Source organism: Mauremys reevesii, linkage group 1 (genome assembly GCF_016161935.1).
Source record: "Mauremys reevesii isolate NIE-2019 linkage group 1, ASM1616193v1, whole genome shotgun sequence".
NCBI classification, from domain to species: domain Eukaryota; kingdom Metazoa; phylum Chordata; order Testudines; family Geoemydidae; genus Mauremys; species Mauremys reevesii.
Window position 1 is genome coordinate 49,873,048 of NC_052623.1, and position 23,418 is coordinate 49,896,465.

At 40.9% G+C, this 23,418-nt stretch overlaps 1 protein-coding gene across 3 annotated transcripts in view; it reads right to left on the minus strand.

The window, feature by feature from the left end:
- Window positions 1-353: 353 nt before the first annotated feature.
- The window catches only part of LNX2 (ligand of numb-protein X 2), a 95,466-nt gene continuing 72,401 nt past the window's right edge, over window positions 354-23,418 (minus strand). For all 3 annotated transcript variants that reach the window (XM_039489130.1, XM_039489135.1, XM_039489123.1), the window contains 6 exons: window positions 18,814-19,182; window positions 15,000-15,140; window positions 12,007-12,184; window positions 9,863-10,094; window positions 5,726-5,884; window positions 354-2,697 (listed from right to left, as the gene is read on the minus strand). In XM_039489130.1, the coding sequence (XP_039345064.1) occupies window positions 2,562-2,697; window positions 5,726-5,884; window positions 9,863-10,094; window positions 12,007-12,184; window positions 15,000-15,140; window positions 18,814-19,182 (1,215 nt within the window). In that variant the 3' untranslated portion in view covers window positions 354-2,561. The remainder of the gene's footprint in view (window positions 2,698-5,725; window positions 5,885-9,862; window positions 10,095-12,006; window positions 12,185-14,999; window positions 15,141-18,813; window positions 19,183-23,418) is intronic.

Sequence of the window (23,418 nt, forward strand, 5' to 3'; positions counted from 1 at the left end):
AAGCTGTCTTTCCAGCAAGGTTGAGTTGTGTTTCCCTGTGCCAAACCTGGCTCATGGCAGAGTCCTCCTGATGATCAGCACCCTGGTGGTAGAGTACTAGAACATGTGGGTTTTCCATCATCTTCTGAAGCTTTTTGATATTACTCACTGCTGGAATGCGAGTTAGACAGATAACTGAGGTGTTCCAGTCTGGTGAGTCTCATATTCCTATTTTCTTTTGAATGTGCTCTGAGATTTTTCTGTGAAGTTCTATAACTGTATTTTGTGATTAACCTGAGAGAAATATATCCCTAAACTGAAGGTGATGAATTCATTTACATACATTCTTTGTAAAGAGACACAATACTGAACTGTTAAAATGGGCAGAATGGACTTTTATTTTCATTCATTCTTCAATAATACCACACAATTAGATAGCAACATCTGAAAAAAAACCTTGAAATAATTTAAACAGAAGGCACAGAAGAATAAACCCGATAAACTAACCACAAGATCATAAGAGAAACCCGCCCTTCCCCCCAAACATTAGTTCAAGAGAGGGAGCCCCTCGGAACAAGTTTCTGTCACAAGACATTGTGATCAAAAGCTATTGCCCAGCTATAAATATAAATATATAGCACAACTTAAGCTTAACTATGCTTTCATGATACAAAAGAAAAAAAGGGCAAAAGATTGATTTTTGCTCAGATTTTGAGTATGATGTCACTTCAAATGAAATATTTTAAATCCAACACACCGGTAACTATATTTTGTAAATGCTATGCAAAGACATAGTTGGCAAAACTTTGCATTAAAAATAAAATATACAGTTAAACTATTTTTGGATGGGAGGAAACTTGTTCTCATCTCAGCTAGGGATATCAAAGGATATCTGACTGCTTCAAAAAAAATTCTCTATACAGTAATATACTGCATGGGCAATTGATTTGTGTCCTGATAGTGTGAAAGCAAACAAACATCATACACCACAGAGAGGAATAAAACTACTTCATTCATAAGAGCTTTTACATTTTTTGCAAGAGATGGTAGCTTTATTTTTTAAACAAAGCTACTTGAATCAGTGACATGCGATAATATGCCCCAATAGTATAGCTGCTAAGTCTGAAAATAAAGTTCATGCTTCACAATTGAAATATGCAGTGATTATGAAATACATTCACTGATAATTAATACCATCGTTATTACAACAGAGAGGTCATTCATAAATTAGTTCAGATTCTGAACTTGGTTTCTAAATGGAACGCTTTTTCAAGTATGCAGAACATTAACAATGTACAGATTTTGCTCCAGATCAACACATTAGTTGGTGTGTTTTTACAAAAGGACGCTTACCCTGCAAATGTTATGGACAAAGCAAAACCTGCAAGTACAAGGCTTGCTTTAAAAATCCTAAACACAATTAAAAGATATAAAATCTTATAGTTGTCAACAATCGAGTGGCAAGCGTTTGCCAAAGAAAAATGATTTCTCAAATACGAGACAGATCTTTTCAGCATTTTATACGAAGGCATTTGTCAGCAAATAACAGAGTAAGTAAAACTTTGCAGCTCCCTTTGCACTTGGAGTCCAGCCTCCTTACTTTTAAACGTAATGTACACTGTCGTAAACAACTTTCTTCTTTTTTTTTTTTTAAATACCTCTCTGATTTACAGGTTGAGTCACAATAATGTTTCTACACAAGAATAAAAAGAGCTACTGACAATCACAATATAAACTGTAAAAATGGTTTTAGTAAAAACGTTCATCAAAATTTTCTGACATAGCAAAACATTCATTTGGAAAGTAAACTCTAATACAGCAGGCCGTTCGATCAAAGGTGACCCAGGCATTTTTATTGTTGCCAGCATTCTGACTGATTACTTCCATATTCCTTTGCATTATAGGATACAAACTTTGTAATATATTAAATCGTTTTCTAGCAAAGAGCCAGATTATTGCACTTTATAAAAATTCCAGTAATATCAGGCTTTTGTCCTACTCTTTTGTGAACACTGATGACCTGCAACAAAAACCATGGGACCAAACACTTTCTTATGAGTAAGACAGGTCCTTGAACGGTTTTAACATACCGGAACAAAATGAAAATATTTACAAAAAAATGAAAAATGCATTCCTTTTTATACCAAAATTTTGATTCACAGCAGCAACGGGTAGAACTTTAATTGCATTACTGATGTGAACCTTCTCTCAAGGAGGAGAGAGTACATAGCTTACCATTTTATGTTTCAATTTGGAAAAATACTAAGAGAAACTAGAAATACCACAGAATTCTTCTGCTGACTGTCAGACTATTACTGTCTGGGAAGGCTTAATGACAATAACATCTTAATGTGCATATGCCAGCTCTTAAACAATGAGCACAACAAATTCGGTAGATATGGCTGTTTCAAGATGGCAACATACGTACAGTAAAGAGGTTGAGAATTCCCCCCCTTTAAAAAAAAATGAATGTAGCAGTTTTTGGCCCTGCTTATTACCAGCTGTATCAGTAGAAAAAAAATGGAGGCTTTATACTAGCCACGTAGAAAATCAGCTGCTTGAACCAAAGCGGTTTTACAAATCTAGATGAGGCTTCCAGGCCAGCAAACAACAGTCAAAGTTACTTTGTTCCTCTGCTCTTTCAGCATAGGAACTAGTGAGGAATGGCTCATGCCCACTGTGGATAGTCCATTTACAGCAACAATCATGTCACCACACCTAAAAAAGGAAACAAAATGGAAAGCAGCTGATGAACAATGGTGCACGACAACTCTAACACGACAATGAGTAACAGATGGCATTTCATAGTTAGGGACTCAGATTTCTATTGGACTTGGAGTTCAGCTGCAAGAGCCAAGAGCATTCAATTAAAAAAAATGAAGTCTGACCTCCCATTGTAATTAGTATGGGGAATTCTTGAACCCCTGGGGTTCAACTCTGGCGTAATTCCAACACTAGCTTTAAGAGTTTGCCTGTGGAAAGATACCAGAATTGATGCAAGAGTGGGAGAGAGAGAGAGAAAAAGTCATCATTTGCCAGGGTTAAGTAGGGGATAATAAAAACATATATGGACAGACTTATAATACACATGTTTATATGATAAAAACATATACATGTTTATAGGGTTTAACACATATTTACATATAATATGCATTTATTGTAGCTTGCAAAAGCAGTGACATCTATAGTTAAGATTGCTCAACACTTTCCAACATAAGACCTTGTTTTCAGTTGCTTATAAAACTTTACCAAACTTAACCATTCAAGATAAAGTTTCCCATGCCAGATGTCTGCCTCAGGGTGTGTATATAGCTTGAATGGCTAAGTTTGGTAAAGTTACACATACACACACACTCACTCTCTCTCTCTTTCTGAGGCAGACACCTGGTATGGGAAACTTTAGCTTGAATGGTTAAGTCTGGTAAAGTGTACATACAGGAAGTTTCAACTAAAATTGCTCAACTATTTCCAAAAATGAGGGTAAGGGAAAATACGTTGTTTTGCCCATGTTAAAAAAATTCCTACAGCCATTTCATTGAGAAGATCTACTGTCCCCATGCTTTGGAGCAGAGATTTAAAATTAGGCAGGGAAAGCACTTTTGCCACCCATGTGAAAATTTGCCCAAATTTGGTCAAGTTATAAACATCTGACAAATCTCAGTTTGTACATGCTTGATAGACACTTGTTTGAGTTTACCAGCTACGTTCTCTTTAGATTATTTCTGCACTCAGCGTGCTCTATCTCAGCGGTTCTCAAACTGTGGGTTGGGACCCCCCACAGTGGGTTATGACCCCATTAAAAAGCCAGCCCCAAGGCTGGCATAGAGTTGCTGGGGCCTGGAGCGAAAGCCGAAGCCCGAGCCCCACCGCCCGGGGCGGCAGGGCTAGGTTACAGGCCTCTATCCCCACACTGCTCTTATCTGTGACTTGACAGTATATGTTCTATTCCCACAGGGCTACTGAGCATGCTCCAGCACTGCATTGCAGGGGATGAGGAGTAATTTCCCTGCAATTGCATCTCCTGACTATGGGGGACACCAGAATTCTCTGTCCTTTATTCTCAATATTCCTTTTGCTCCTATATAGGCGGGGTAGGAGGAAGCAGTGTGACTCAGAGTGGTGAGGAGCAGAGTGAGGGAGGAGAACATTTCCTAACTTCTAAGGTTACAAAGTCAAGTACTCAATGCTCTTTTAATATAATTTTTAATGTAATTGTATATTAAAATAAAAATGGTAATGTATAGGACCATAAAACAAAAACTACAGTATGCTTAAGAGCCTGAGAATGTTATTATTTGATATTTAAGGGCCTTTAAAACTTGTTAGGATACTGGTATACAGTCTTAATGTATATGAGCAGGGAAACCCCATTCTCAGGAATAAGGCATGCAAAATTATAAAATGAATTTTCTTAAGCCACTTTGTAGTGAAATAGAAATACAGAGATTATTGCGCAGCAAACCTCCAAGAGTCATACAGAGCTCCCAAAACCACAGAATATCACTTTTAGCAGCCTAGCTATTGTTATGACCTGAGTCATAAGATGGCCTCTAGTTACCGCCATGTCATTGGAAACATGCATTAAGCTGTTCTGAAAAGAAATTAAGCCTTCCTTAATTTGTAATCATCATGATTCATATCTACTCTGTATGTAAAACAAATATGGTACAATCTTCTACTCGTTATCAAACCTTCATGATATTCAATTTACAAATGAGGGAATCTTTAATAGGCATTTCAAATCCTGCATCTGGAAGGACCCTAAATTCCAGGGCTGCCCAGAGGGGGGGCAAGTGGGGCCCCCACGAGAGTTTTTCGGGGCCCCTGGAGTGGGGTCCTTCACTCTCTCCGGGGGTCCCGGAAAACTCTCGCAGGGCCTGGGTCCCCGGAGCTTCTTCCACTCCAGGTCTTTGGCGGCGGGAGGGTCCTTCCGCCCCGGTGGAAGGACCCCCCACCGCCGAATTACCGCCGAAGTGCTGGGTCTTTGGTGGTAATTCAGCGGTGGGGGCCCCTGCCGCGCGTCTTCGGGACATTTCAGCGGCGAAGGACCCCCCACAGCCGAATTACTGAAGTGGGGGCCCCCTGCTGCTGAAGACCCCAGGCCCCCTGAATCCTCTGGGCGGCCCTGCTAAATTCAGCCAAAACAAACACCCTACATGCCAGATTTGGGGATCCTATTAAAGTGCCATATTTGAAAATTGGACCCTGCATATCGATTGCCTCTCACAGTGATCTTGACCAGATACTGCTCTTGCCTCTTCTCCACACCTCTATTATAAAATGAAGCTCCTCTAGCTTTGGTAATCCTCCTCGAAGTAGGCAGAGAGATTATACAACATGCTCATTCCCGGCTCCAAATCCTGGGCAAGATATTCCCCCCTAATGGAGGAGTCAAGGAATCAGTAGAGGTGATGGGGGAGATGGGTCAAATCAGCATCACTGGCTGATGGTGGAACGTGTTTCCAAAGAAAGGTGGGGGAAGGAAGAATGACTGGGACTAGATGCTCCCACAAGTTCTTACTGATCCCACTTCCCCCAGCCAAAAATCCTTCTGACGTCTCAGCACTGCACCTAATAGACTTGCCAAGCTGCTATAGGGAGTTGGCCAGCTCCCAAGAAACACTGGATATTAGTCAGTGGCCCAAGGGATATATGTAATGTAACGAATCACTTCATGCAATATGCCTTATCATCACTCTGTCCATTCGATTTCTAATACCATTTCAAAAGATGTGGTAGTACTTACTTTAACCTTCCATCAAAGTATGCTGGAGTTCCAAGAACAATCGTTTTAATGAAGAAAGGCTGGTTTGTGTGATTCTCCTCATATCCACCAACGATGCTAAAGCCCCAACTTCCTAAATTGCTCCTCCGTAGCACTACATCATGGCAGCTATGTAGGCCACTGTGGGGTGAGATTGTAGAGTGGAAGGAGAAAAAAAACAAAACACATGCCATGTAAATATCTTCACGTTATGTGCAACACTTGCTCTGTCGCATCATTGCAATAAGCATGAAAGAGAAGGGGTAATGGTGGGGAAAGGATGGTAATTAACAGTGTTCCCAGGATGAATCATCTTGTAATATTTAACCATCTTGACTACTATGTGCTTAGAATTACAAAAAAACCTCTGGAGGTAAAAAAAAGTATTAAACATAAAGAATGTACTGTTGGAATTATTGCTTAAATACAGTTACATCTAGAAAGTGACACTTCTAAAATGATGTTGTGGGGTTTCATATTTATCCTCCCCACCCCCAATCCCACTAGCTTCCATATCCAATGTGTTTTATTTGCAAAACGAAAGATGATTTTTCTGTCAGTTTAGGATTTTCCATCTTGAATTTCTATCTGTCTTCTTTCTGTCTCTTCCTGATTCATCACTACCAGTAATGAAATTTTTGCAATCAGATGACAGTTTTTTGGATGATGCAAAAGACAAAGGATAAATAATTCAGATTGCATTTGAGTAGCTGTATTGGCTTTGAAATACCTACAGTGTGCTAAAGATTCTTATGTCCCTTCATGTTTCAACCACCATTCCAGAGGACATGTGTCCATGCTGATGATGGATTCTGCTTGATAATGATCAAAAGCAGTGCAGACCGACGCATGTTCATTTTCATCATCTGAATCAGATGCCACCAGCACAAGGTTGATTTTCTTTTTTGGTGGTTCGGGTTCTGTAGTTTCCACATCTGAATGTTGCTCTTTTAAGACTTCTAAAAGCATGTTCCACACCTTGTCCCTCTCAGATTTTGGAAGGCACTTCAGATTCGAGTGCTGTAGCTACCTTTAGAAATCTCACACTGATACCTTATTTGCATTTTGTGAAATCTGCAGCGACACTGTTCTTAAAACGAACAACGTGTGCTGGGTTATCATCCAAGGCTGCTAGAACATGAAATACATGATAGAATGTGGGTAAAACAGAGCAGGGAACGTACAATTGTCCCCCAAGGAGGCCAGTCACAAATTTAATTAACACATTTTTAACAAGCATCATCGGCATGGAAGCATGTCCTCTGGAATGGTGGCTGAAGCATGAAGGGGCATACAAATGTTTAGCATATCTGGCATGTAAATACCTTGCAATGCCTGCTACAAAAGTGCCATGAGAACGCCTGTTCTCACTTTCTGGTGACTCTGTAAATAAGAAGCGGGCAGCATTATCTCCTGTAAACGTAAAGAAACGTAAACAAACAAGAAACTTGTTTGTCTTAGCAATTGGCTGAACAAGAAGTAGGACTAAGTGGACTTGTAGGCTCTAAAGTTTTACATTGTTTTGTTTTTGAGTGCAGTTACATTAAAAAAATCTACATTTGTAAATTGCACTTTCATGACAAAGAGATTGCACCACAGTATTTGTATGAGGTGAACTGAAAAATACTATTTCTTTTGTTTATCATTTTCACAGTGCAAATATTTGTAATAAAAAATAATATAAAGTAAGCACTGCAGACTTTGTATTCTGTGTTGTTGTTCAAATTAATATATTTGAAAATGTAGAAAAATATCCAAAATATTTAATACATTTCAATTGGTATTCTATTGTTTAATAGTGCGATTAAAACTGCGATTAATCATGATTAATTTTTAAAATTGTGATTAATTTTTTTGAGTTAATCACATGAGTTAACTGCAATTAATCGATAGCCCTAACATATTATATATATGAGAGTCACTTTCCTGACCATCACCACACTTTTAAAAGTGGTCATGCATATGCAAAAGTGTTGAATTAAAGAATATTTTTCTTTTCATAGAAAATCTTTATTCAAATCCAGAGAAGCAGAAAATGTTGAGGTAGCTTACCCGTTGCTTCTCTACATTAATCATGTTGTGCCACACATTGGAGCATACAAGACATAATTAAGCAGCAAAATGTGGTTGTTTGTAGTATGTGAGCAATAAATGACAGCCAGCTCTTGTTAAGCAGAGTTATTTATCAGACTTGAAAGCAGTTTCCTGTAACTGTATAACTCACAAGACATTCTGACTGTTTTACAGGAAGTTACATACACACATCTTGCACAGAAAAAACTAGAGGAAATCAATGAGGGCCTGATTCTGAAAGCCCTTTTTACCAAAGGAAGTGGTTTGTTACTGTGTGTAGTTATAATCACTTCAGATTTATATTATGGTCTCAATGCTGATTGTCAGATTTGGTTTCTCCCATGGTTAGTTGCAATGGGAGATTAACATGGGTCATGATGTGAATGTATCTGATACGACCCCATGTATGGTCACACTTGAGCCATGCACACAAAACTGATACTGAACTCAAATCAATCCTGTAGGATCATCAGAGGGACTTTGAGAGCGACTCCCACATTGTCGCGATACTGCCTCACAGGGATTGCATCATCAGTGAGGCGGGATGCCTTCAGTAAAAAGGAGACAAAAACAGGTGCATGTTTCAAGACAGCCACTGAATGGACACATTCCACCACCCAAGAGGTGGAAGTCCAGGAAGGGCTTTGCCTCTGTAAGTCCCTTACCCCAAAATACCATTGTGGAAGGCTACGGAGTAACAAAATGATCTTGGAGAACCTGGTTCTTTCAGAACAACTCCCTCTAGCTACTGACCTCAAATGAAAACAATGGTGTACTCTAAACTGAGTGAGAGCTGACGTGGCAAAGACTGATGACAATATGACCAAAGGGAAGCTGAGGAACAACTCCAGATGTGAATGCGGAGAGCCTAGGCAAAACACTTGAACGCTGCCACAGTGCCCCGTCAACATCCCCTACTCCAGACGAACTACTCGAGGTAAGTGACAATAACAGATCGTGGCTGTGGTTTTGGAGCAATATGCTATGACGACTACTTCAGGATTTCATTCTGTTACCATCACATTCTACATGCTCTCTGTGGTCACATCTGCAAACCGTGGGTGTAATCCTGGAAACCCTTACTATTAAGGACAGCGCTTACTATTGTGCACAGTGTGACTGAAGTTAACAAGACTATGCACAGTATTAAGCACTATCCTTGATCGTAAGAGTTTCCCAGAATTAGGCCCACAGTTTGTCGTTATAGCTACCAGAGAGTGAAGAATGGGATGAGAAGTGAAATCTGGTGATATCAGTCAGGCCAAAAGTTAGGAAAAGGAAATGGGTTTGCTGCAAGTGTATTTGTGCTTGATGGAGTTGGTGGCTGGTTTTCTGAGTTATATATGTGAGATTTGTGAATGCAGATTGATCTTTTCTAACTTCTTTCTGCATGTGTGCCTAAGACCTGTGTGATAAAAGTCAATGATCAGTGAAGGTTATATCCTTCATTCTATGAAGTTATTCATTTGCCTTTCTAAGCATCGTTTTGTATATTAATATAGGGTGATTTGGGTAAGTGCTCTATGATTCCTGTTTAAAACTCGGGCTTAACTTGGGGATCAAAAGGACAGCTAACATCGATTGGGGGAATTGAATTGGTTAGTGTTAGACTTTTCCCAAGGTTTCTGAAGGGATAATCAGTGTTTTCTATCTTCCGGCTGGCTAACAGGATACTTTTCTGTACAATCCTTTGTAAGTGGATTGTAAATTGAAATGTGACTGCAATAGATAGGCAGCAATAGGGTGAAGCATGTACTGTAACTAAGCTGTTCTCTGCTATAGAGTTTAAATCAGTTTTAACATTATATTAATTAAAACTGCAGCAGCAGCATAAAGTAAATCCCCACTAAAAATGAACTGTTATTGCATCTGAACGCATGTATAAGAAACAAACCCTTCAACATGTTGCTTCAGCCCTATGTACGTCACACAAATGTTTTATAGCAAACTGAAAAATGTCAGGAGAATGACACAGCCAAATGCAGGAGTTAATATTATAACAGCAGTGTAAACATGAGTTTAAACAGATCATTCATTAACTAGTACCTGGGAAGCCCCAGCCACATGACCCAGGAGGGTGACCAGCTAGCATCATATTCATTTTCGCTGATTGTGCTTGGTTGTTCCTCATTAGTCTGGTTTTGTTCTTCAACAATCTGGACCTCCAGTGTTTTGAGTGCCACCACTGAAGAAGCAGCACTGGCTTTGAGCATAGCCACTGCCTCACTATGACTTAGATTGGTCAGGTCAATGCCATTAATATTCAGCAACACATCACCTGTTTAAAAGGCACAAATAAGAGTGTAAGTCATGTGGCCTATTGAACGGTTGTCTTCCTGTGCTAATACCTGGCCTGTACACATTACTCAGTGCCTGTTCACGCCAATGTGTTATCTCCCTGGGCCTAGACAATCAAAATCAGTAACTCTTAGAGCTGTGAACTGCAGTGTATTCACTTTGCAGCCTTATACAGACAATTTAAACATTATAACGTGTAATCTATTTCACCGCGGCATATCTCAGCAGAAACAGAAATGCTGTGCCTGGCTAGCATGCTCTGCTATCATGCAAATCAGAGGTGGAAATGATCTATTAGGTCAGGCACCTCTCCTGCCTCAGAATAGAACTGACCCCTATGGTATATCCTCCAGTGCTCTGTTCAGTCCACATTTAAATGACTTGAACACTGGAGCTTTCAACACTCCCACTGGAAACTATTCTCACCACTAGGGATTTTTTGTGCGACTTTTCCAGCTTTGTGTTCCTTTTCTTAATATATCCCATTCCTAATAGTCATCCCTCAGGGTTTAAAGGGAAGGGGGAAAAGGGATGGCAAAAGGTGTAATGTACCCACGAGGGAGAGGGGAAGTCTTGCAGAAGGTAACACAGCAAGTGGGGCATGAAAAGAGTATCCCCACTTGCACACTTCAATCCTACTGCATGTCTGTGCTTTACCAATTGGGAAAGACAAACAGGGATTACACGAAAGACTAATAAGGGAAAATCAGCTCTGAGGAAGCAAGAGCATCTATAAAAAGATTATAATGATCTGGAAAGAGTCAAAAATACAAAGATTGCTGAAAACGATTTTCCTTGAGAATATTTGAAAAGAAGGAGAGAGTCTCTTATTGTCTGAGTGGTTACAGTATTGCTGCTGCAGTGCAGAACAAATCAGCAAAATCCAGGACTCAGTTACACAAGATATGAGAATCAATCACTTTCTAGAAACTTGCATAGCAGGGAAAGCTAATTCCTTTTGCAATTGCAGCTTTAACATCACATAAGGAAGAAAAATCACAATTGTTGCTTCAACAAATGGATTTTTAAATAATGTTTAGAAAAAGATACTGTGCACATTTGTATACTGCATTTAATGTTCCTGCCTTACACTGTCGTGAAAAATATCCTCCATTACCTCATTTTAAATCTGCACACTTCAGTTACTGTTCAAACTTTGCCCTAATGTCAGTAGGGGCCCATAGGATTTCTAAGTCAGTGCAGTATTGCATGGGGTTGCATTACGTATTTATGTGATTTAAGTGCATGTACAACACATTTGACAAAAAATAAATCAGGAAAATGTCAGGCTGTACCTTAAGCATTATCCCATCAGGATTACCAACGTCATCCACCCCACACCTACTCCCAACCCCCCAAATACCCTACCCAATTCCTTTCCTCAAAAGCCGGGGATAACAGATGCCCTGTCCTGAAGATCAGCAAGCTTAGTTTAGGTCTGACAAAGGATGGAGAAAGTGAATTACAGAAAGGACGGTCACTTGCTGAAAATGCCCCGCTATTAGCACAGTTAAACAAGGTGCCTGTCATCAGAACAGATCAGTTTAGCTGAGGTACTGAAGACATTACACAAGGAGAGAGGTGGTTTCTCAGACAGCTACATGGCCCAACCCATGTGACCAAAACCAAAAATAGGATGTGTGTACTGAGGTGAAAAACACCAGACAAGATCCTTAACTCCTAGGGGGATTACAGTCAACATTACACAGCCATTTCCCAAGCCAGGGGAAACTGTGGCATTGTACATTGAATTTCCATAAGTGGAATATTTGAGAGAAGCATTTATCATTGCTACCCTACATCTGTTGAGAAACCTTATGATACCTTGCAAACCAAATTCATGAACAGAATAATTGAAAGATGCACATGCTGCCATTTGAGTCAAATCCTACCTCGTTTGATCCTGCCATCTCTTGCAAGACAGCCTTGAGGTTGCACGCTAGTAACAAAAATTGGCAGTTCACCACTTTTGCTGCCTCTACCTCCTGCCACTGTCATTCCAAGGGATTCGTGTGGTTCTTTTTTCACAGTAATGTGCTTTTCTTGGCATGTAACACACTGGGAAAGAATCTGCAGGAACACAACAAAAGATACTTTATTTTAAAAAATTCAAAATTGATGCTTAGTAGGATCCTAATCTATATTTAGGTAGCTAATGAGAGCAACCTGATTTTCAAAGGTACAGAGAGCATGCAGCCAGAGCCGTCCCTAGGGTATGGCAAATCGGGGCAGCCACTCTGGGCCCTGCACTTTGTGGGGCTCCGCGGCTGCCACCCCGAATAGCTGAACCCTAGGGACGGCTCTGTGTGCGTGTCGTGTGGGGGACATTATGCTGGTACGGGGTAGGGGGGTGGGGTTAGAGTGCAGGGGGCCAGGCTGGCCGGGGTTAGCAGGGGGCCTGGTGCTGGCAGTGGGGGTCGGGCCTGCACTCACCAGCGGAAAGCGGCAACAACCACCCAGCCCGCTCCGCTCCGCTCCGCCCCCTCCCGGTGTCACTCAGGGGAGGGGGCGGAAGCCGGAAAGAGGGAGAGGGAGTTGTCCCGGGCCCCAACCCCCGCTTGAGACAGCCCTGCCTGCAGCCCCTATTGCCTTCAATGGGAGCTGCACGTGATCAGCACTTTTGAAATATCAAGTCATTTATTTAGGTACCTAAATATGGATTAGGAGTCTAACTTTAAGCAAACCCAGGGTTGTGAGTTCAATCCTTGAGGGAGCCATTTGGGGATTGGTCCTGCTTTGAGCAGGGGGTTGGACTAGATGATCTCCTGAGGTCCCTTCCAACCCTAATAATCTGTGATTCTATTATTCTTTTTTTTACATTTCACTTCTAATTTACTTACAATATGTTTAGAGAGGATATCACTGCACTTGACATTGAAGATCTGCAATGTCAAGTTTTGGTGCTGCTGCACAAAATCCATATGTTCATATGGCTAGCATCATGGCACTGAGAAACACAGGACTTTGATGTTTAGGTGGAAGTCACACTTACTAAGTGCATCATTTTTGTAAGTATCATATGGACCAAACTCTACAGACTCAATGTGAAATGAAAAAGCATATGTACGTTAAGGGTCACAAGCCGACAACGTTTAAACAGTTTATTTTTATATATGCAATTTTTTTTTTCTTTTCCAGCCCGTCTCCAGAATCTGGTTTACCTATGTTTGGCTTCACACCATCAGGAACTAAGGGCAAACTAAAAATACAGAAATAAGAAATTACACCAGTTAATCTTCCAGTGGCAGTTATACATCTCCTCCCCGTGTATGAAAAAAGTGGTACCCTTTTATATTCCCACTACACAATGCCAGAAGTAGTTTAGTATTAGAGTGGCAGACACATACCACTGTACACATATTAAAGTCAGCTTACTTTTAATTCCATCAGGCTTTGTGACCATCTACTTGTTGGTGCTGTACAATTATGTAAACAAAATTCTTTAAGACAAAAAACTTCAACAACCACCTCGGCTTATCCTTACATAAGAGAGGAGTGCAGGTGAACTATACGATGAAACCCCCTTGGCTCTTTTCTGAAATCTCTCAAATTTTTGGAAGAAAATCCTGGCAAAAACCTAAAGTGCTCACAATTTAAGTGACAGAGACTGAATTCGGTTATCAACACCGTTTGTTGAAAAAGGATATAAAGGAGGTCTATTAAAGACCTGATACTCTAGGTGATTATATGATTCATTTAATTTGAAGAGACAGAAGTCATATTTTTGAAACTACCAACATGTCTGAAGCATAAGCTCTGAACAGCATTTTATTTTTGTAGTAGGTCTTCTGCATAACGCCACACTAGATTCATGGAGTCTCTTCATTCAGTCCTTCACCCCGTCATATAAAATATAAGCCACCAGTACCCATGCAGTAGCCACAGCTCTCTTTCCTTTGATTCAGGGAAGGGAAAACATGACTTTTTCCACCACAGGCAATGACAATCTGTTTATATTACTCCTGGGGGAATTCTGCGCCACTGCACAATGCAGAATTTTGCAGAAATTAATGAGTGCACAGAATTTCCTTTTCCTCACAGAAATGGGCTGCAGTGCTGCTAGCCGCCAATGGACTCGGCAGAGCCCAGCTTGCACATAGAAGACACTGCTGGAGGGAGGGAGCTAGGGGGTTCCTGATAGCTGCAGTTCCCAGCATGCCCTGAGGGAAGGAGAGGGCGGCATGCAGGAAACTTTGTGCAAACCTGGAACCGAGCATCAGGCTGTTTCTCCCTCTGGATCCCTGAGCTCTGGAGGGTGAGGGGGATAGGTGTCTGGGGAAGTGGGGGGGCTCCACAGCAGGGCTCTAGGGTGTAGGTATCTGGACTGGGGGCCCTGTGGCTAGGCTCTGAGGGGGGAGGGGTTGTGGGTGTCTGGTCCCCTGGCTGGGCTTGGGGGGAGGGGCAGAGAAACAGGAACTGGGCTGTCGTAGGGGTTTCTTTAACTCTACTCCTGGGGGAATTTTTGTGTGTGTCTGTATTGTTACAGACATGCCTGCTGACAGGTATTTTGAAATAAATTACCAAAATAATTGAAACTGGCTTGATTATATAGTGTTATTTTGACAAATAACATTTGCAGAATTTTGCAGAATTTTTAATTTTTTGGTGCAGAATGCTCCCAGGATTATTATATGGCTGATGGATATGCTCCAGCTCCTGGGGCCTTGCAGTTCAATGGCTTGCACAGCAGAAGTCCAAAGGATGTTCCTGAATGGCAATCCTTCCACATGGTGGTAACACATTACTCACTTTCCCACACATGATTCCAGAGCTACAATTTTATCTCATTCACAAGACTTGTGTGTGTCGCTGTAGCCAGCAAATCTGAATACCATCAAATGCTATTACATTTTCTTTTCAAGTGGAGAAAGAGAGAAACACTAACCTTATGCGAACTGTGTCTGCTGTGGAACAGCTGCTGCGCCTGGTGCTGGCTGCTGTTATGAGGCCCTGCTTCTCGGAGAATAGCGACTGTCTGCGATTTCACTGGTCTGGAGATTGTTAAATTCACCCTTTCCCCACTAGCCTGAGGGATATACATGCAAAAAGAAAATAATAAAGTTCTTACTGTATTGTTATTAATTAGGAGATGAGGGATGGTCTTGTGGCTAAGGTACTGAGCTGGGACTTGAGAGATCTAGGTTCAAATCCTGGCACTGCCTCAGACTTCCTGTGTGATGCTGGGCAAGTCATTTATTTTTTCCTGCCTCAGTTCCCCATCTATAAAATGGAGATATTAATACTTTCTTTTCTCTCCCTTTCTCTTGTCTGTTCAGACTGTAAACCCTGTGACACGGTCTGTCTCTATGTGTACATACAACACCTAGCACAATGAAGCCCCCAGTTTCAGTTCTGTTTCAGGCACTTCTGTAATACAAGGAAATAAAAACAAGAAAAGGGACTGAATACACTGACAGATTATGATTTTATAGTTTTCAAAACTACTCAATGTTTCAAATCTTAATAGATATTTAAAAACAAATTATTTACCTAGAATAAGTAACTTTGTAAGCAGATTCAGAGAATCTGTTGAAGTAGTTGGAGAGAATATATAATCAGACCACCAAACTGTGTAGTTTTTGGGACAATGCAAAAGCTCAGTGGTTACCCTAATATTCCAAAATCCCCAAATAGAAAAACTGACCTCTTCAAAATCTCAATATATTGAAAAACTGACATAAAAATAATACAAGATTATTAGAATTTCCCCCTAATTACAAGAGATGATATTTAAGATGAAATTTAAATTATACAAGCAAATAATCCCCACCAGTATCACAAATCTCCAACTGCTGTTGGAGTATGGAGTTAATCAAATAGTAAACAACAGTATTCTACATAGTCCCAGTGTTTAGGTAAGGTGGTTTACTGGATGAGTACATAGCTTAGAATCAGACCCCCACCCCCACCTCCAGCTTTTCCATTGATTGGTTATGTGACCCTTGGGCAAGTTACTTCCTTTTTTAATCCCCAATTTACAGATAGGGAAACTGAGGCACAATGCTACCTACTTTCATAAAGCTTTTTGAGATCTAGAGCTAGAGAGTGATAATTACACAGCATCATGATCTTCCTTGATTTCTTCTATTAGACTCTAGACTACACTGAGATCACCCCATACATATGAATAGTCTTATAACTTTCAGTAAGCTATGGCACACCCTGGAGGAGGCCAACACTTTTTACTTCTGGCCACATCGGTTCAATTTCTAGATTATTGCACCGTGGTGTCTAGGAGCAAATAAGTGATGGTCACATTAACACCACCTTATACCGAAAACCTACCGACCGCTATGCCTACCTTCATGCCTCCAGCTTCCATCCTGGGCACACCACAAGATCCATTGTCTACAGCCAAGTACTGAGGTACAACCGTATCTGCTCTAACCCCTCAGACAGAGACCAACACCTACAAAATCTCCATCAAGCATTCTCCAAACTACAATACCCGCACGAGGAAATAAGGAAACAGATCAACAGAGCCAGACGTGTACCTAGAAGCCTCCTACTGCAAGACAAACCCAAGAAAGAAACCAACAGGACTCCACTGGCCATCACATACAGTCCCCAGCTAAAACCCCTCCAACGCATCATCAGGGATCTACAACCCATCCTGGACAATGATCCCACACTTTCACAGGCCTTGGGTGGCAGGCCAGTCCTCGCCCACAGACAATCTGCCAACCTGAAGCATATTCTCACCAGTAACTGCACACCGCACCATAGTAACTCTAACTCAGGAACCAACCCATGCAACAAACCTCGATGCCAACTCTGCCCATATATCTACACCAGCGACACCATCACAGGACCTAACCAGATCAGCCACACCATCACCGGCTCATTCACCTGCACGATCACCAATGTAATATACGCCATCATATGCCAGCAATGCCCCTCTGCTATGTACATCAGCCAAATTGGACAGTCTCTACGGAAAAGGATAAATGGACATAAATCAGATATTAGGAACGGCAATATAGAAAAACCCGTAGGAGAACACTTCAACCTCCCTGGCCTCACAATAGCAGATCTTAAGGTGGCCATCCTACAGCAAAAAAACTTCAGGATCAGATTTCAAAGAGAATCTGCTGAGCTTCAGTTCATCTGCAAATTTGACACCATCAGCTCAGGATTAAACAAAGACTGTGAATGGCTTGCCAACTACAAAACCAGTTTCTCCTCTCTTGGTTTTCACACCTCGGCTGCTAGAAGAGGGCCTCATCCTCCCTGATTCAACTAGCCTCGTTATCTCTAGCCTGCTTCTTGCTTGCTTATATATACCTGCCCCTGGAAATTTCCACTACATGCATCCGACGAAGTGGGTATTCACCCACAAAAGCTCATGCTCCCAAACGTCTGTTAGTCTATAAGGTGCCACAAGACTCTTCGCTGCTTTTACAGATCCAGACTAACACGGCCACCCCTCTGATACTTAACCCCAGGAACTGTGTACAATAGAAACCTCTCAGAGATAGCAATGGGAACTGTTTGACCCACATCACAGCAAAAGAGCTCTCCAGCAAATGGGAAGAAGATATAAAAGGGGGACAATGACATCATGGTGGGACCTCACTCTCCCTACAACACCACACCTGGAAACACCTGAGGGGCAAGGACTGAACTGTGGGAAGTGATGGTCCCAGGCTAGAGGGATTTTTAGCCTGTGTATGAAAACCTGGGAAATCCAAGGCACCTTGTGCCTTAAGAATCTGCCAGCCTCTTTATCACTCATGGTGAGAATTTGCTAATTCATATTCTACCTATCTAGTGTGTTAAGCTCAGTTTGTGGTTTTGTTTACTTGCTAAGGTGATCTGTTTGCTCTCACTTATAATCATTTAAAATCTATCTTTTGTAGTTAATAAACTTGTTTCTTTTTTGTCTAAAACCAGTGTGTAAAAATTATAACTTGGGGGCAGAAAGTTGTTCCATCTATCTCTCCACATTGAGGGAGGGGAGACTTTTATGAGCTTACGCTGTACAGTTCCCTGTGCAGTGCAAGATGGTATAATTTTGGATTTACACTCCAGAAGGGGTGCGTGCCTTAGCAACTGGGAGGTGCCTTAGCTGAGCCTTCCCATGCAGAGCTGATCTCAGCATCTATGTGAAGCTGCAGCTGGGTGTGTCCCTACCTCGGTGTATGCTGGTGAAAGAGCAAGCTTGGAGAGCTTAGCAACTTATCACAGCACCACAATGTGAGAGTGAGCCCAGGCTGGTGGGTCAGGCGGGCTCAGTGGTACCCCAGTTCTAAGTGGCACCCTGGGGGGAATCTGTCACATCACCCCCATACAATAACCCCAAACATCACTCTGAAGCCTAGAAAGTCTGTTGAGTGAGTGGGAAGGAAATGGAATTAGCTAAAATCATGGCTGGGAACTCTTTTTGTTTGGAATATCACTAGGTTCAATCATCACTGGGATTCACAGTTTGTTTCCATCCAATTTTTAAGTTCTCAACTGTTTTGTTTGTTTGTTTTTAAACACACACACAAAATTACCTGAGCAACAGCACAGGCTTTCAGCTACTAGTAATGAGTAACATCTGCCAAAACCACTATACAGTTTAGGCACAATACACAAGTTGTTCTGTACTGTACTATGCCATTTTGGGGTGAAATGTGGTGATACTTACAATAAGTGTCTTGACATATAATAAATTTTAACGTTTCAGACTGAATAAAGTACCCGTTAGAGTTTACCTGGATAATCTGAGCAGCAAGTTCCGGTGTCCCATGTTTCAGGTCATGTCCGTTGATTGCGAGTACCCGGTCATTGCTGCAGAGTCTGCCATCTTGAGCAGCCAATCCCCCTTCCAAAAGGTCGAGGATAAAAACTCCTGGCTCATCTGTTCTGCGCACTAATTTAATGCCAAGCTGTTCACTAGAGTCTCGTTTATGCAGCGTCACCTGAAAGCCGTCTTCTCGCAGCGAAGTGCTGTCAGCATGGTTGTGTGTCCGGCTTCCAAATCGTCTCTCTCGGAGCACCGTAAGATGCAGCACCATGCAGGGCTGGGAAAGAACAGCTCGAGCATGGTTATGGGACACGTTGCTGATGTCAAAGTTATTGACCTGGAAAACAAGAAGTGAAACAATACTCATATCTGTTTACTGGTTTCTAGATGTATCAATAAAATCCTTGCCAAGTTCAGACCCTGTTACAAACCTCTAATAGTCTATACCTGGAATTATCTTCTTATCCCACTGTGCTCCTTCCCTCTCTTCATTCAATTCTCTCCTAAATAAACACTTTATCAGCTGAGCCTGCAAAGCTAACCCACATCAACATTACGCTATCACTACTGCAATTAACACTAACTTTCACCACATTCTAAATTACTGCCATCCTCTCCGTCTCTCAGTGCATTTGTGTCTGATCATCCTGGGTCTTTCACCCTGTATGCTCAGGGCAGGAGCTGTTTGCTGTCACTTTAAATATGAATAGTCATTTCAATCTGTAAGTTTCAGGAGTGAAACAGACAAATATAACCTGGTAACAAATCCCTGAAAATGGGAATTTATAATGGAATCTGACAGATATTTTATTTCAGGACCTCTTTTGATAAATATCTAAGATGTTTCAGTTAGTTACCAATTGTAATACAGATTAATAACTTCTTTTGGTTGATAGATGACATTTCTTGACACAAGTGAAATGACCACCAATGTCATATAGGCCTACGAAAGTAGAGTTTATATGGGAAATATGTTAAAGGAAGCATATTTTTCTGGTCTCTTCCAAAAATGAAAGAGAAACCTGAAATTAAATACAAGTTCAATTTAAAAAACAAACCAACCAACCATGAACAATTGTTTTTCATCCACTGAGTAATATTTATAAGCCCTAGTTGTCCTTGCCTTAGAAGGCATCAATAGTCTACTTCTTATACATTACTGTGTTAATTCTAAAACATATTAAAGCAAGCTGGGTGTGAAAGCAAAACATCTATTTCTTCCACACAGACCTTCTAAGTGAAACACGGAGTATGTGAAAAAGTGCCAAACACCTTCTTTTCAGCGTTTAGAAGATGACACAACAGGAGCTCAAAGTCAGATGTCCTTGAACAAAGACATATTTCTCTTTACCTTTCTCTGCCAAAATAAAGACCTACCTCAACTGTGCATTATAACATCATATCATGCGTAACATAATGGTGCATCAAAAAGTCCATAACGCCACAATGCAACATTGTAATCTGAGAGGGATGAGGTGTGGAACATACTGTCAGAAGTCTTAAAAGAGCAACACTCCAATGCAGAAACTACAGAACCCGAACCACCTTAAAAGAAAATCAACCTTCTATTGGTGGTGTTGTCAGATGCTACCGGTGTGGTGCTCTGCTTTCTCCAATGTTGATATCACTTGGCTGCGTGCGTGTGTTCCCTCTGTGTGCTGCCCCAGCTCTGCGCAGATAGCTGACACATCAGACCCGACGAGAACCCCCAATAACCACAGAGTCTAGCAAGATGCAAAGTCACGTCAGCTAGGTTTATTGCGATCCTGGACACAATGGCAGTTCCCTGTAGGTTTCTTAGCCTAACTCAGGGCATACTACGAGAAAGTGCCTCTTGGCAATGGACTCAGCTCAGTCAGTGGCGGGACTTTCCACTGCCCCCTCGGCTGGACAAAGACACCGCCCCAGGGATGCATTCTTACACACAGATACAAACAGGTTACACATCACTTCTGACGTATTGAGGTGCAACCCTTCCACGTAGCAAGATACAACCCCTCTACGTATTAAGGTGCCGCCTCTCACCTTGTACATGTTGGTTTGATCAAAACAACTCTATCCATCATATTACCCTTTTGCCCCTGTCATTGATGGGTCGGCCTGTTCCTTGTTATCTATGGAATGTTCCAGTATAGTGTGTTTTGGTACCATGTTTATATAATACTACACTAAGTGAATATATATTTATGCAACATCAGCCCTTTTCTCGCAAACTTCTGTGAACAGGGCCGGCTTCCAGCTCACAGCTTGCCTTTTGCTTTTAGCTAAGGCTTGACCATACTTTAGTTCAGGCCTCAGGCCTCAACTGGGCCTTTATCAGGGCCTACACTTACTATAGATGGCATCTGACTCAGATGATGAAAATGAACGTGTGTCAGTCTGCACTGCTTTGGATTGTTATTTAGCAGAACTGGTCATCAACATGGAGCCACGTCCTCTGGAATGGTGGTCGAAGCATAAAGGGGCATACGGATGTTTAGTATATATGGTACACAAATACCTTGCAACGCTGGTTATAACAGTGTCCTGCGAACATCTGTTCTCATTTTCAGGTGACATTGCAAATGGGAAGCGGACATTATCTCCCACAAATGTAAACAAACTTGTTTGTCTTAGTGATTGCCTGAAGAAGAGTGGACTTGTAGGCTCTAAAGTTTTGCACTGTTTTATTTGAGTGCAGTTGTGTAAAAAAAATAATAATAATTCTACACTTTTAAGTTGCAAATTCTCAAAAAAGAGATTGCACTACAGTACTTGTATGAGGTGAATTGAAAAATACTATTTCTTTTATCTTTTTTACAGTGCAAATATTTGTAATAAAAATAATATAAAGCGAGCACTGCACACTTTGTATTCTGTGTTGTAATTGAAATTAATATCTTTGAAAATGTAGAAAACATCCAAATATTTAAATAAATGGTATTCTATTGTTTAACAGTGTGATTAAAACTGCGATTAATCTAGACTTTTTTTTTAATAGTGTGATTAATATTTTTAATTGTTTTACTTTCTTAATGGTTACATAAAATTACATACATTAAATAATATTAAGTTAGATATTTAAAATGTTAGGCATGTATTTATAAACAATGAATTAATCAGATTTTTTTAAAAACTCTGTTGATATGAAATATACAGTACATTATAATTTTATATAATAGTATTAAACCTTGTGCCCTCAGTCAAGTATTAAAGGTTACCTGAAAAAGAAAATACTTCTCCATTTGGGTGGGCAAGAAGTGTTAAAGTTCACCTTACAGTCCTATCCAGCTTGTCTAAATTTCTCAGATAACGCTCTCTGAAGAGATCTTCAACTGTCCACCACTAAAGCATGAACATATAACTGCATACAACACAATACCTAGTTTTGGTCTGCAAAGGCCAAGCCTAGTACATTTCATGAGCCAGCTTAGCACCAACGCAGGCCAATTCTGGGCAAGGAGGCCCTTAGGTCTTCCACAGAGTCTGGTTTGTGTCTTCTGCACCTCTCCACACCCTGCTTCTATATGCCCTTCTTACAACAGCAAGGGGATTCTACTGAACTTGCTTTCAGAGTTTGCAGAGCTTCAGTGTTATCAGGTCTACAGGGTCTCTACACTGCAATTCCATTTTTTTCCCATCTAGAGTCACTTGACAGATACTTATAGCTTTTCGAACCATAACTGCCAGCTGCTCAACGACAAGAATTTCTATCACTTCAAGAGGCTCACCATTCTGGCAGCTAATGGCACAGCCCTTGATTACCGAAAGGCTCTCATTGGCTGCTGGGGTTAGTGACTGGATATAGTATCCAACCAACACCTGCAATTGCCTGGTTTTGAACATAGCTTGGGTTACTTTTTGCCAACCTCTGTCATAATACTCTGCGGTAGTAAAAGGGCTGGTTTCTCTAACGTCAGGAAAGGAAGGTTTTATTTTCTGAAGTCCATGCTAATTTTATTTAAAGGATACTAAAATTTCCCAACCACGTCTACCTGTTGGATTTTGTATATATGTGTGTGTGCGCGCACGTGTGCGTGTGTGTGTAAGTAAGGTGTAATTGTCCAGAGTTGGCAATGAGGGGGCATTTACTATGGTATGTCGGATCCAAAGGACAGCAATATTTAAAGTAGCTGAAAATAAAATTAAAGAACTCATTTAAAATAAAACAGAACCAGAGCTTTTAATACTTTCTTTTGCTATTTCCTCATTCTTCTAGATTTATTATATAATTATAAAAGATAATAACCAAAGTTATTTTATCTGTTAATTTTAAATAGGAAAAATAACCCTAATATTCATATCAGAACATTTCAAATCACATCAGTGAAGGACTTCACCACAACATTTTTGTTTTTAAACATAATTGTTGATTTCAAGTAACAAGGAATGGCAAGGAAGCTGCAGCTGAAGGGAACATGACAGCCTAGTTAGCATAATAAACAAGGCAAAAATCAATCCCGTAACTCACAAATGCAATTGCAAAAGGCAAATTAAATTAACTTCCTAACCAAAAATAGCCTTTGCTTTCTTCGGAGGGGGTGCCTATACCTCAAAAGAAGAGGAGGAGAGCCTTAGACCATGAAAAATAGAA